This window comes from Oryzias latipes, chromosome 4 (assembly GCF_002234675.1).
Source record: "Oryzias latipes chromosome 4, ASM223467v1".
Lineage (NCBI taxonomy): Eukaryota > Metazoa > Chordata > Actinopteri > Beloniformes > Adrianichthyidae > Oryzias > Oryzias latipes.
Window position 1 is genome coordinate 6,639,412 of NC_019862.2, and position 15,247 is coordinate 6,654,658.

The 15,247-nt window shown below is 42.6% G+C and overlaps 1 protein-coding gene across 4 annotated transcripts in view; it reads right to left on the reverse strand.

Annotated features, from left to right (window-relative positions):
* s2012 (GLIS family zinc finger 1-like) overlaps positions 1–15,247 on the reverse strand; it is an 84,686-nt gene that overhangs the window by 18,189 nt on the left and 51,250 nt on the right. For 3 of the 4 annotated variants that reach the window (XM_023953836.1, XM_023953837.1, NM_001163804.2), the window contains 2 exons: positions 4,731–4,892; positions 3,118–3,228 (listed from right to left, as the gene is read on the reverse strand). In XM_023953836.1, coding sequence (XP_023809604.1) covers positions 3,118–3,228; positions 4,731–4,892 — 273 coding nt within the window. Of the gene's footprint in view, positions 1–3,117; positions 3,229–3,397; positions 3,411–4,730; positions 4,893–15,247 lie in introns of all 4 variants that reach the window. The other variant, XM_023953838.1, reaches the window with a different exon arrangement.

Below are 15,247 nucleotides of genomic sequence, written 5' to 3' on the forward strand. Positions count from 1 at the left end.
AGCCGTCCGTCAAAGCGATGAAGATGCTTCTAATCAGAACCATGTCTTTCTGTTTTCTCCAGCACTGAAAAAGGGGTTTGTGATTCCTTCTCCCGGGTTCTGCTCCTCCTGTGGGACCTGAGGATGCCGTCAGCTGGGCTTCATGTGAACGTGGACATAATGGATCACTGCAGCAGCAGATGCAGATCAGGGAAGTTTACAGAGAAGAAAAATAATAGAAAAAATACACTGAAAATACTTTCACTTCATAAATATGAAATCTAACGTGTCAGAGACAGAGAGGAGGTATCGTCCGTTAACATGATAAAAAAATTGTTGGAAAAAGTTACGTTTTTATCGAAAAGAAGATTTATTCCTATAGAAATTAATTCTGATGGGATAGAAATCAAACTCGTATATGAAACAAAGTCCCTAGGAATCGTTATTGACTTTGTAGAAAACCTCATGTTGAGTTTTTCTACAGCTGTAGGTGTAAACCAAACAAAAAGAACAGAGTAAAGAGTGCCTTCATATTCCATATTCTGCATTAATTCCTCCATACTTTCAGTATTGTAGTAAAATTGGGGGAAATATATAAAATAACACATATTAACTCGAAAATCGGGGGGGCTTCTTGCTAGGGGGGGCTGTAGCTCCGCCCCTGTATTGATCCGATAATTAAACTTAAAAAATAGCAATGAGATTCACAAATAGAGTTGGTTTTCATAAACCAGCAAATGCAGAACTTCAAAAACATTCAAACTTGTGGACATTGTGCATGTAAACATGTTTTGTGCATATAAACGTCGTTTGCCCACCAGAGTGCAGAGTTTTTTATACATGAACAGAGAAACGGAGGTATTTTTATGTTTGAATCATCCACAGTTATGTACAGAACTATTGTAGAGATGTTTTTCTGTTTATGAAACAAAGCTTTGGAAATGTTTGGATCTTAAATGAGTAAAAGAAAATGCTGATTAATGTTTAAAATGTGAACCAAAAAACTGCAAACTTCCTTCATTTTTTGATCTCATTCTGTCATTAGACTGCTGTTCTCTGGTGCTTTAAATCATTTGACATCAGAGTTTGGTGCTTGAAACATCTGATGTGTCAAATACAGGATGAGTTCTGTTCTCCTGTAAATCCAGCCTCCGACAGCAGTGGGGCGACCGCTGCTCTCTGACTTCAGCCGTTGGTCTGTGAGTGAGAACGTTCCACCAAAACTTGATGGACACATCCACTCAGAGAGCGTCTGCAGCCATAAGCCGAGCTGAGGGATAATTCGATCTCCAGTTCATGTACCACTGAACTCACAAAGCTTTTGACTGGACTTGCAGTTTAGCAGCTTTCCAGCTGTTTGCTTTGATTAGCAGGTATTGTATACAGAGTGAAGGTAAGTGAACGTGTCCTCCTGAGGAGAACACTGCAGAGCATTCATCACTCGGGCTTAGGGTTCTGTTTTCTCCACAGCGACACTCCTAACAGGTTTCTTCTCTGGGCCAACTCTCCGAGTGGAGCGAGAGTGTTTCTTTGACATTTGTCCATAACATCTGGCTGCTGCGGCATTCTGCGCTGCAGCCTATTAACAAAGCTACAAGCAAACATGTGTTTCCCTTTAGCATGCACAGCAAAGGAACACATCATCCAGCCTGCTACTATCCAGCTCTTTCCACAACAATGAGCCCTTTCTCTGCGGTTTTTACCCCTTTCAGTCAGAGAGAAAGGCCTTTTCACCATGTGGATGATGAAATGTGCTCAAATAGGTTCCTGGAGAAATGATTGTCAAAGATACTCCCAAACACCGCCCCCAGAACTCAAAACGATGAGGCCCCGCCCACTTCAACAGTCAGCTTCAAGTTAGGGATTTCAGGACGCCTGATGAAAAGATTCTGAGTGTCTTCAGCTACATTAATTTTACTTTTGGTTTGACTTAAGGCGAAATAGCCTAAACTATAAAAACCTTTTCCAATTTGTTTGTCTCTTCAATAACTTTAAAAGTGTTTTAAAAACTACCAGACTTTATCACGTGTGTGGTAGCTCCTCTGACTTTATTCAAACTTACAATCAAAGGTCCAAGAACCCTCCACTCAGATCAAACCGGTTCTTTATCACAGTGAAAACCAATCAACTGTATCAAGAAACTGGACTGATGCCATCCATACAAAATGGTTTCCTTCCAGCTCCAACCAAATGAAGCCAATTTGGTCGCCATTTTTTTGTGATACGGACGCCGCTTATTGGCAGGAGTAATTGTTTCCATGGCAACCACTGTGACCAGTCAGGAGTGAGCTTGTTGGAAGGCCACACCCCTACCACTTGAAACGTTTTGTATGTTGGACGTGGGGGCAGACAGGCTCCTCCTACTTTTACTGAGGCATCTGATTGGTCAGTTTATAACTTGAATAACTTGAACTACAGAAAAAAGATGTATCAGATCCAGAATGTTTATTCTGACCAACAAAATGAGTAACAGCTGTTTATTTCTCTATAGAAGTCTATGGGAGCTAGCAGGTACTTCCTGCAGGGGGGGGGGCACTCAGTCCAATTCTCAGACACAGTCAGTGATAAAAACCAAAGATGGATTGGATTGGATTGAATTGGATTTGAAAACCAGTGTCCTGGAAGTCTCTGCGAAAAACCAGTGTGCATTGATGCATTCTAGATTGGTGAATATAGACCACAATGCATTGCGTTTGAATGATTTGTCATCAGAAAAAAAAGTCAGTACATTTTTCCTTCATAAATCGTACTAGATTTCATCCTTATTACTCCGACATAGAGGTAGCATTATATTTGCTCTTTAACAATAAAGCAGTATCATTTTAATCTGGGGCACTGGAGAGTCCCGCGCTGTATAGTCATTGAGAGGTTAGACTCCCCCACCACTGCCCCCAATTTGGACACAGCTGGAGACTTACCTCAGCTCAGTTTCTCACTTTTTCCAAACATTTCCTCAAAGTTAGAGCTTTGAAATCATAGGAAAAAACGTACAAAAAACTGAACAAAAGTCTAAAAAACAAAATGCATGAAGTCAAACTGTTAAAAATAGTCTTAATAATCAGAGCTTTATATTTATTTCTTAAAAGACAGAGAAAATCTGAGGACGTTTCTGCCTCTTCCACGCCGCGCTCCTCTCACCTTCCTGTGCACCTGCTGCTCCTTCGCCGAGTGGATCTTGACGTGTTTGCGAAGGGAACTGGGATCCGTGTAGCGCTTTGTGCAGCCAGAGATCTGACAGGCATATGGTTTCTGTAAGGACAGGACAGGTTTCAGCTCAGCTTTTAAGGGGGAATGCATTTACTGGAACTGGAGCAGAGATGCAGAGGAACGACTGAAACAGAAATGACAAGGCATGGCGCCCGATTACAGAGTGGAGAATCTGAAACGTGTTAAAGGAAAAGCAAAGTTCAAGTCCTACCTTTCAGCTGAAACTGACAGGAGGAAAAGAGGAAAAAAAGAATTGATGAGCCAGAGAACAATTCAGCAGAAAACACATATTTCTACTACTTTGGATGTTATTAAAGCTCAATCAATAATGCAATTTTGAAGAGGAAACATTGAACTTAAATAAATAACATGAATTTTAATTTAAAAAAATGAACTTTAGTCAAAAACAAAATAAAGACAGAAGAGTTATGAAAAAGAGTTCAGTTGTCAGTCTGTTGTCTAATATGTGTGACTTTGTTCTGACACAAACAAGCAGCAAAACAAATAAATTACACAACAAAACTCTTTCCGTTACTTTTTTAAGAGACACGAACGCCTCATGAAGAAGTTGCAACACAATTGTTGCAACATGAAAGCTGTTCTGAAGAAAAGCTGACAAAAAAAAATAGCTTCATTTGTGTCCCCATCCATAAAACCTGAGAATTTTCCAGGCAGAAAGCCTAACCCCTTCTGTCCTGCAGGTACAGGTGTTTCTCATTGATTCACCTGAACAGGAAAGACATTTCCGCAGCAGATTTTCTTGCCTTTGCACTATGCATTCATTTGCTCAGAAATTTGCTATTTCAACAAAACAAACACGATAAAAAAAAAATAATTGAGTGAAAAATGTGGGTGATGGAAAGTAAAGCCCAAATAAGGAGGGAAACATTGCAAAAATCCATGACATGAGCTCCACAGCTGTCTGTTTCATTTATTTAAATGGGTGGATAGAAGAAATTTACAGTTTAGACAATCCTGTTTAGATTTAGCTGCTTTTTTATCAGATTTTAGGGGGGCAAAGATTGAGGTAAAAAACATTTCTAATTATTTCTTCAAATCAAATGCTGACTTAAAGCAAACTGACTTGGTTTATTCAAAGACCTAAAGTATTAAAAAGTAAGTAGTATTTGTTTGGGGGGGTTTATAAACAAACTTTTCAGTTTTAAGCTGCGTTGATGCTTAAAGGCTCTTTGAATGGTTCCTGCAGGAGCCTGAATGCCTCACGGCTCACTGGACGACAAGTAAAGCTGTCGGGATATGGAAACAGGTAGCTTGGAGGAGAGTTCACTTTACAAGAAGGCAAACTGTTTTAACTCATGAACGCGGTGGGAATATTCATGTCTTACTCTGAAACTGTTTATCCAGCCTTTGTTTGTACCTGCAGGGTCAGAGGGGGGGGAGCTTATACCTGCTGCTGTCATTAGGTGAGACATCAGCCCAACTATGACTTTGTGACATCCCAGTGAAATGTCTAATGTGCATCAACACCCAAGTGAGCGTCAAGCGGCCTGACCCCCCCTGGAAAGAGCAGAGAGGTTCCTGACCGTGTCCAGGTGAGTCCGCTGATGCTTCGCTCGGTCGCTGGAGTTGCTGAACGCTTTCTGGCAGCCGGGATGCTGACACAGGTACGGCTTCTCTCCCGTGTGGCTCCTCAGGTGTATCTTCAGGTTCTCCAGGCGGGAAAAGGCTTTGTTGCAGCCCTCAAACTGTGGGGGTGGAGAAGAGGCTTTACAGCATTCTGGCAGAATGAACAGCTTCAAGCGGGCATAGATACAAACAGAATGAGTGTGCGGTGGGTTCAGGTGTGTTCTGCGACTCTGGAATATGTTCTCCATCCATTTCCTTCAGGCCTTTAACCACTGGTAAAGATGGCGATCACTCCACACCACGACCTGCCCACTTCTGAGGAGGAGGGGCGCGCTGACAAAAGCCTTTTTCCACGGCTCAGAGTTGCGCTCTGAAAGGCTTTGCTGAAAAAAGCTCAGCGAGCTGGACGGCTCACCTGTGGCTCCACGCTGTCATCTTAATTGCAGGGGAAACTGGAGCGTGCTCGCTGAGAGCGAGGGTTAATGGGCTGTAATGCATAGCGTGAGATAAGTGGGGTGGCGCGTATTGAGCGTTAGACTGACAGGTGACAGTGACTGTAAGCAAGCTCATATCTGAGGAGCTTAGCTCACCTGATCCCAGCCACTCAGCCAATGAGCTCCACAGATTTGTTAACAGGTGAATCATTCATGAAGCTTCTCGCGTGTCTGCTCCTCTGAGCAGAAGAAGCCCCTGAAGGACAGAGCAGCAGTGCTGTGGAGGGAGTCCCAGGCTCGAACGGAAAACGGGTTAAAGCCAAATGGTTTCACCTCAAATGTCAGAGCGGATCTGTGAAATTACGTTTCAGTGTTAAAATTGTGTTTGCTAATTTCAGAATAGAAGTTGGACTCAGAACAGCCGTGGTCTCCTTCATTCCCTCACTCAGAACCAGCAGGGCCTGGTGTTCACCCAGACTCCATTTAATGAAGGTGAAAGTGAAGCCCATCATGGTGGAGCTGCTTCAGGTGACCCCGTGGCGCTCTGGGTTTGTATGGCTCAGGAAGTCCGTCTTAATCTGCTCAGTTATGGCGGTCTGAAGGCTGATGGGAGTTGATCAGAAACAAATCTATCCTTTCACCATGAGCCATTTTGAATTATTACATATTTGTAAAGATTTGTTTTCACTTGTTTCCACTCGTTTCTAAACATTTATCAGAATATTTGGGTTGAATAATTGTTTCCTTTTTTTCTTTATGCTGTTTAAACTAATATTTCTACTCTAACATCAGAAATGTACAGAGAAATGTAAGCAATGTAACAGCTAAGAAAATAGGCTTTCAGGAAAGCTGAGCTAAAAATTCTCCTCTTTCTATTTTGCTTTTGGATATTTGTTCACATCACAAATCACATTAGTTATTAACACCTCATCCTTTCAAATTCAAACAAAAAACAAACAGTCACTGACATCAAGAAAAAAAAAACCTATTTCTTACAAAAGCGTGTTGTCGGGTTCTGAAACTGGACTTGGTTTAGATGTTTGGGATTGATCGTGCGACAAAGAGGCGGGAAAGTTCAGGAAAGGCTGACTGCATGAGGACGTCTCTACTCTAAAACTTTCAGCTCTTTCTGGAGCAATGATGATTGGAAAACAAAAAGACAAATGTGTGAGTTTCCTGACTGTGGACTGTTTCCCCTCTTTCTTTTCTTCAGCACACGTTTCACTGCAGAATCCAAGAAAATAGTGTATCTGCAGGCGTGACATTTCACCAAAGGTTCCTGAAGAAACTCATCCGTTTGGAACTGAAAATAAAAAGACGTCACTGTCCACGTGGTGTTAGATGATTTCTGCAGTGAAACGAATCCCTGAAAATGTTTTGCAGCCTCTCTGATGGCCTCAATGAACAGAATTCCACTTTATTCTTTTTGTTTTTAAAGGAGTCGGTACAGATTCATGTTTTCAGTCGGAGCTGAAAAGATGACAAACCTTGAACAATTATTAGACGTGTTACAGGAATGTACTGTGTGTCCGTGCAGTCCTGCATCATCCATAAAGAGCTGAGTGAAAAATAAACTGTTTGGAGAGAAAATGTGGCTGAAAAAAAAGTGTTTTTTACCTAAGAAAACATTTAGAATCTGCTAATCATAGAAATTGTGCCTTAAATTTGTTGACTTTCCTTTTCCCATTCTGCAATGGAACGGAGGATACTACGGTGGGATAGTGGCGTTCTGAAGCCCTGGGGAGGACGAGGCGACAGGGACCCGACGTGGTTGGAGGGGGGGGGGGGTTAGGGTTAGGACAGACAGCTGATCATGGTGGGCGAAAACCTTTGTGGGAAAAGACGTCTGACTGCAAAGAGCTAAAAGGCCGCAGTCTGCAGCCTTCCTCTAGCATTACCAGGAGCTATGGATGATGGGATTTAACCAGCCGTTATGGCTGGATATAATGCTTGTCACATGAAACCTCAGACCTTATTCAAGTTCAATTCAATTTAATTCAGTTTTATTTATAAAGTCCAATATCACAGCACAGTAGTCTCAATGGGCTTCACACCGGTAAATATACAAAAACATAAACATAAAAGCAGTCAATCCAAAAGTTGATTGCTAAACTAAACAGACTAAGCTAAACTGGGCATCCCTGCCTTAGACTTATAGACCCTCCTTCTAAGATGGCCCTTGAGGTTCAAACTGTCCATATGGGTGAATAAGGGCCATCTGCGGGTGTAAAATGCTTAAACCTGTACAGGAAATATCAAGGTGGTCGACCGCTCAGTGAACCCGTAGAGAGAAAAACCTTTTTTTTGTCCACACTGGACTGTTGCTACACGATACTGTACTAGCATGTACTCATAGTTGGTGAGAAATGTCAAAGCAGTACAGATCTGGTGAACCAGGCTCCAGGCTTTTTCTTTCTCAGCTCTATTCCGATAAATGAAAGACTCTGTGTCAAAGAATTACAGCTGGACACAAACCACATTTCTTATTCATTTCTCCTTCATGATTGATTTTCAAATGGTTGGTATTTTAGTGAATTGAAATGGACGCCCTCCATACATCATTACCAAATCCATGTCTCTGATTGGTCAAAGTTAATCCGGTTTAACCTTCAATGGCCGCACGTTTTGTACGTAGAGTCTGAAAACAGACTCAGGACAAGCGTCCTACGGGCACTTACAGTATGTATAACGTGCACACCCCGTGCGTGCAGCATTAGTGCGGTCAGTAAGGAGCCAGTACTCACACCTCAGTAACGACTAGAGCGTGGCGTAAGGACGCCGTACGACAGCATCATCCGTACGTCATAAGTGCGTGTAACTTCTATTATCCTTCTAATAACTTTACAATAGACTTACCTCACACACAACAATGGTACGTTCCATTTTCATGATGTCCTTTGAGGTGGTCTTACAAGCCTCAAGGAAACTGCAAGACACACCTGCGCTCCCATGAAGACGCAGGCTCTCCTCTCCACGGACCCGGAATTTCCCAAAACCCACACAAACCATTTGAGTCAACGCCCCTGTACAGGTACATGTGACTAAGGTGGGCAACGTTTTATCTCTGGAATGTGAATGTCTCACGGTGGTCCTCCGCTAAGATCATCACCAACAGGAGTAACTTTTCCCAACAACTTTAAGATGAAGTGTTTGCAGAAACCAGGGTCTCCTTTGGGTCCTCCTCTGTTTGCATGCAACAAACCAAATAGACTGTGCAGCATTTTTGTGCTTTGAATAGTTTTAATCAGTGCGAGTAGAGCCTGACAGACATGACTGAGGGAGAAACAAAGTGACCGTGCTCAGAACAGGCTGTTCAACATTACAAGGTAAAAAAAAAAAAGATTTATCACTGTATCACGGTGTCTTTCTCTGCATTGACCAAAGAGGAAAACCACCAACACTTCAGGATCTGTTGGGAGGGGAGGGGGGGGGGACATGTGCGTTTAATCTACCCGCTTCCAAATGCCCTGTGGCAACCACAGCAAAGAGCACAGAAACGTAAATGGATGAAATTATATCCATATGATTCAACCAGACAGCCAAGGAGAGGCAGGTTTCTCATGAACTTCATCATGCTGCAAAATTAAAGGCAGCTTGGCTGAAACAACACTCAGTTTACACAAATCATTTCCACTGCGCTTGCTGTCGGAATTATTCCTTCTTTACAAACACGTCTGCTTCGTAAAAGGGATTATTTCTTCCACTAATTGTCCTGCAAACACTTGGTTTGTGCAGAAAACACACTTTCGGGGCGGGGGTGGTGCCGTTTAGATGCACCAACTCAGCTGCTAAATTGTTCGGAGGAAGTAGTCATGCAAATGAGCAAAGAGATTGTTCTTAACAGCCATGTGGCCCCTCATGCCTGAACAGTTTTGGGCCCAGATTAAAAACGACGGCACAACAGGAAGCTCTCCTATGATGAGTGGACGGGAGCGTCCCCCCTTAATGAGCCGGCAGAGATGTTTCGGTCCTCTCATTTGTAAAAGATTGAGGAGGAAGTGCAGTGATGGACCTGAAGCTGGAGCAGGCCACCGTGACCAGAGAGTTTTCATGGAAACACTTCAACTGCTCGGATTCAGAGGCCTTCCCTCCAATGATCATGTGACTTCCCTCCAAACTGGAGTTTACTGCTCCGTCATGATGAAGGGAAAAGGAAAACCAGGTGAAGATTAGGTAAGAGAGTGATGCGTGCTAAGTTTCAGCTTGAATCCAGTAAAATGGCAGAGTAACGGTTTATTTTTCCTCCATGGCTTCAGAGAATCTCAGGAACGTCTTCATTTCAGCTGCAGATTCAGTGACATAACCAGGAGCCAGATGTTGAGATGAAGCAGACTCCTGTTACAAGCAGATGTTCTGCGTCTATTTAAGCCCCAAACTGAGAACGTTTGTGAGCATCAAAACCAAATCAAGGCTCTTCAGCTCCTGACATCTGTTCCGGCCTCTTACTCATGAAGAAAAGGAACTTTTAGACATTTGACGCTCTCGGCTGCTTCTCATCCTTCGTCCATCCTCATCATGCTGGACCACAAGTCTCCTTTTCTGATGAGAACGGGATTCAAAGCTTCCAAACGGACGGCCATTAATTATAAACCCATTCACGGCATCCAAACCCGCCCTGAAAAGGTCTGGCTGGGGGTTACGCAACCAAAATCCAGAACATGATCTGTGTTCCCAGCCGGCAGCTCGACTTGTGTTACTGGCGGTCTATGCCGGATCCTGTCGGACGGAGCCATGAGCTACGGCGTGCGCTGACACCAAGGCTTCCATCTATTCAGCACCTTTCACTCACACCTGCCTCAGTTCTCCACCCGCCTTTATCATGTCTACCCATAAGCCCCTGTACTTCTGTGAGCTTCACTCTGCTCAAGTCTCCATTTCATTTTGGCACCACTGAGGAGCGATGGATGCAGCAGCAGCAGCAACCGATTACTGGTTCCCGGTTGACCTTTGGTCATCCTCCTCATTCCCGCTGGAAACAACTTTGGACAAACAAATCCCATCATGCTTTTCTGTTTTTTTCCTTTCTTTTCTTGATTAGGAAATTGGCATCTTTAGGTGTGACAGATTAGAAATCAAACTCTGATCTAAGAATGGCAATTGGCTTTAGTATTTAGACTCTGGAGAGCAGAAATGGTCAACCACTGATCCATAGGCTCTAGCCAAAAAACCAGAAGGCATTTTCCAACACCACAAATGTGTTTCAGAGTTTCTGCTCTTTTGTCAAATGACGGCAAAATGTTTCTGGAACCGCATCTGGTTCCATCTCTGCTCATGTCGTCTGCGCCGCGTTTTCACGATGAGGCAGAGACAATCTTCCTCTCTGACTACCAGGGGCTCAAAAACTTCTCTCCTATCCATAAGAATGAAAATCTAAAAGGGTTATTCACAGAGAGCAGCCGTTGCCACAGCTGCCGGAGTTTAATGTCTGCTGTAACTCTTACATGACAACAAATAAACACAGCAGAAGCTCACAGACCCTCCAAGCCAAATACCTTGATGCCAGAAGTTCTGACACTGAGATGGAAAACACGCCAGAAAAATTAAACAATAGGTCAACGTGGCATGATGATCAACACCAGCGCAGGAACTCAAGGAAAGTTAAGCAGAAGAAAGTGCATTTACGCAACTGTTGGACTGGCACCAGACCACAAAGCCTTCTGGGTAAAATACTTGCTGCCTTAAAAAAAATATGGTGCAACTGCGATGCCGCCGTGTCCCAACGTCTGCTGCTGAATTTATGATTTGTTCGGTTTCAGGCTCGCCCTTCCGGTTGCGTGGTTTGTTCCAATAAATCAGACATTCATTTTTGCCAGGTGGAGTTGTGGCTTTGACAGGTAGACCGGCGTTCGGTCACCAGGTGTCAGCGTTCAGATTGAAACACAATAATTCCCTCCACAGGTTAAGATAAACTAAAGGCTTTGTTCGGCTTTGCTGAAGAACACAAATAACCTCAAAAATGATGCTTTCCTGGTTTGTTTTTCCTGCAGCCTCTGTGACAGCTGTTATGTGACACAGCATGAGAAACTGCTGTTATTAAAAGCCGGTCAAACCCAGGGAAAACAAAAGGATATGCTTCCACTTAAAAGCTTTTTACTTCCCCCGTAATCCTGCAAGAATAACCAAAGCAATCTGCCTCTAAATGCTGCATAAACCTTCTCACATCCATGTAAAACTGATGCAAAGCTGAACCGATTGAACAGGAAACAGATGTTTTTAAAAGCTAACGGGGAGAAGGGGGCTTCAATGTGAAGCAGAGACGTAAAACTCCACGGGGGAGAGGTAAATCCCGGCTTAAATGTCAGCATCTCCGCAGTGCCAGCTCTTCAGGGTCACACAATCAGAACCTACGCTGGTAATAAACTGGATAACTTTGTTCCCCCTCAAGTTCTTCTGACCTTCGTGTTATGAGGACACCAACTTGATATTTGTATACATTCTCTAACATTAACTTCTATTTAAAGCAACAGTTTCTGCAGTTTAATGCTTGAAAACGCAGTCAGGTCCTCCATTCGCACATGCCCAGTACCTTGTCATGGCTAACGCTTTGTGAGGACTTCTGGGCAACCAGAGTCATTTTTCTGCAAAGACGTCAGGGAAGCTGGATTGGCCGTCTGGCTCCGTCTCTTTCAGCCTTCACTTCTCTTCACAAACATCCAAATTAAACTCGCCATACAAACCACAGAACACCACAGCACATAATTTAAACCTGACACCCCCAATGTAAACATGTCTTTCTCTCCGTAATTTGCCCAAACTTCTCTGGCTGTTTATTTTATACGGTAGCGAGTGTGTTCTCACATATATCTGGGCTAATCTGCCGTGGTGTGTGCTGTCAGGGCGAAAGGATAAACCCGTCCTCGGTGGTGCTTTGTCCCAGAGACTAATGTAGTCCCGGTTTACATTAATGCTCCACTCTTATTTGGTAAAAGACATTAAAGAGGCCTCTTTAAAACTGATGAACCAGCAAAACCAAACAAATGCAAGAAATCGTCTTAAAAGCGGAACGAGCTGCGACACATGTGAAAACTAAACTCTGACTGAGTGGGAGAGGGCGAATATTGGCAGAACATTGTCTACCAAAATCAGTTCTGATCCTCGAGAGAATTAATTTTTTTCTTGGAAAAGTTCAATTGAGCTTCAAAACGTGACCTGAAACTACTGAAAATGGAGCTGAGAGCGGTCATTGCTGGATAGAAAATCTTATCACGAACCACATTTGAAACAGTGGAAAGCTCAAAAACAAACGTGCTAGAGAAGACCACTTTTTATTTTAAAATAATAAAAAAATCAAGCAGCAGTGAAAGGTAAATACTTGTACAGTGCTTTTCTACCCTATTCGAAGGCCCAAGGTGCTTTATAGTCACAGCACATTCACACACTGGTGGCGGCTCCGCTGCCGAACACTGGCTACAACCTCCCACCAGAGGCAAGGTGGGGTTCAGTGTCTTGCCCAAGGACACTTTGACACATTGCAGGCAAGGCAGGAATTGAACCTGCAATCTTCCGATCAGAGATCGGCAGCCCTACCGCTGCACCATGGCCCCCAGAAAAGAACATAAAAACAGCTTCAAAATCCCCTAAAACTGAAAAAGAAATGTGGGTCTTTAAGTCTCTACTGGGAGCAGAAAAATGATTACCGAGTCCCCTTCTATATCGCAGGAGTTATCTTCTAAAAATAACTCGCCATGTTTGAAATCTGGGAGATGGTTAAAGATAAACCGCAATATAGCCAGGGCCCACAGTTTTTATAAATTTAATTTGGTTTCCTAATAGAATTGAAATTTTGATTGAAAATGAATGTACATCAGAACATTTTGGAGCTTTTATTTCAAAATTTGTGGCTTTTCTTCTCATTTTAGTGCCAATTGCACCTATGGGTTGATGTCCCTCAGAGAAGAACTCAAACTTAGAGAAATGCTAACGTGGTGTTGGAAAGATCGGAAAAATGCTTTTCCGACTCGGACAATGCACACAAACGTCAGAAAAACAACAAAACTTTCAACAGCACATGAATGCAGAATAACTTACTGCACCTCAATGAACCACTGAAGCATGCTTTGGGACTGTGGGACGACACCAGAGAAAACTCACACATGAACGAGGAGAACATGCAAACTCCACACAAAATGAATCTTCATGGCCTTCTCGCTGTTTGGCAAGAGTGCTAACCACTACACACATTGTGCAGCAAATACCATATGCCTTCTTTACATTTTCTACGAATGAAATTGTCTGAGTTTCTTGAGGAAAGTTTATTGTTTCACCTGGAATGACCTTTCTAATCAGTTGATTGATTTATAAAGAAAAAGAATCAAGTAAAAGGAAGGTAATGCTGACATCCATAAAACAAATCCTGAAAACCATCAACAAGCTAATTTGATGAATACATTTCCAGAGAGGATTTGCGCTGTATGACACAAATGTGTGTGTGTGTGTGTGTGTGTGCATGTTGTTTTTGCTCACATAGCATATGAGGACCGTGACGCCAAACAAGTCAAAGTCACTTTTGCAAAGACGTTACAGCAGAAAAAATGTTTTCTTTTATGTTTCAAATGTAATTTTAGCACAGAAAATATTTTGCCACATCGTCCCGCTGCAGGAATGGTGTCTGTAACCTACAACCCCCCCGGCACCCGCTGGAGACCCCAACACCCGACCGTGTATTATAAAACTGATCTGGCTCAGCAGAGAAGTTAAACTAATTAAGGTTCTGGATGGGACAAAATTATGACACAATCTCTGTGCAACGTGAGCCCGGCCGCGGTCCTCCACGGCTCTTCGGCTTTCTGATACCAGAGTGAGATTAAATGTGGAGGAAATGGGGAAACTCAAAATACTGCATTCCAGACAAATGTAATTACGGTGCATCACATGCAGCAAACCCTGCACACTTTGATACCTGGTTAGGAAGCTAAAAGCAAAGTTGCTGCAGCCCTCCGTCTGCAGCGTGACTTCCTGATCGCAATCCTTCACCACGTATGTAGTGAAAACAGGAAACTTAATGGCTGTGATTTATTTCTGAGAGCACAAACCAAAGCTCTTGATCCTGCCGTTGAGAGTTTAAATCAAAGCTGACGCACCCAAATAAGAGAGTTGAGTCTTGTCAGTTGTTTAAATCAATCTAATTTAGATCTGCTTTTTCAGACAAGCTGTGGAACGGTTCCACTTAACTCGTATCATGAACCACATTTAAAACAGTGGAGATCTCAAAAACAACATGCTAGAGAAGACCATCAGTCCACTTTTTATTGTTTTAATCCAGAAGGTAATATTTGGCTGCTGAAACTTTTCTGGAAAAAGGTAAAATATTATTTGTCAAAAAGGAAACTGACTAAAAAAAATTGGAGTTTTAAGATGTGTCCTAATGTTTGTCAGAACTCCAGATTGTCGTTGTGAAAGTCAGATTTACACCGTCCAGAATGAACTGATTACTCCATGTCTCTGAATGGAAATCCCTGAGAAGTTCTGATCTGAGATTGGATCAATTCTGGTTATTTCCAGTCAGAAATGAATAAAGTGTTTTGTTGCTCCAAAAATAATCAACGTTTTCACAGCTTTGTTTGGATTTTTTGTTTTTTATTTTTATGTTAAATACTGGAGATTTAAAGTTAGAAAAACTGTGGGAAATATGAAAATACATAAAATGATTGACTGTATCTGAGAACTGGACTGAGTGACTCCTCCCCCCTGGTTTTGCAAACAGGAAGTGGCTCCAAGAAGCCCAAATTCCATAGACTTCTATAGAGAAATAAACAGCTGTCATTCTATTGGTCAGAAGAACCATTCTGGATCTGATTTATTTTTTTGAACATCCTCTTGATAAGCCTCTTTTTATTCATGATATTTTTTCTGTAGTTCAAGTTAGAAACTGACCAATTAGATGCCTTAATTACAGTAGGTGGAGTCTGCTGGCCCCCATGTCCAACATTCCAAATGTTTGAAATAACAGATTTTGTGTATCCCGCTTTCAAGTGGTGGGATCTGGCCATCTAACAAGCTCCTGATTGGCCAGAGTGGCTGCCATAGAAACGATGACTTAG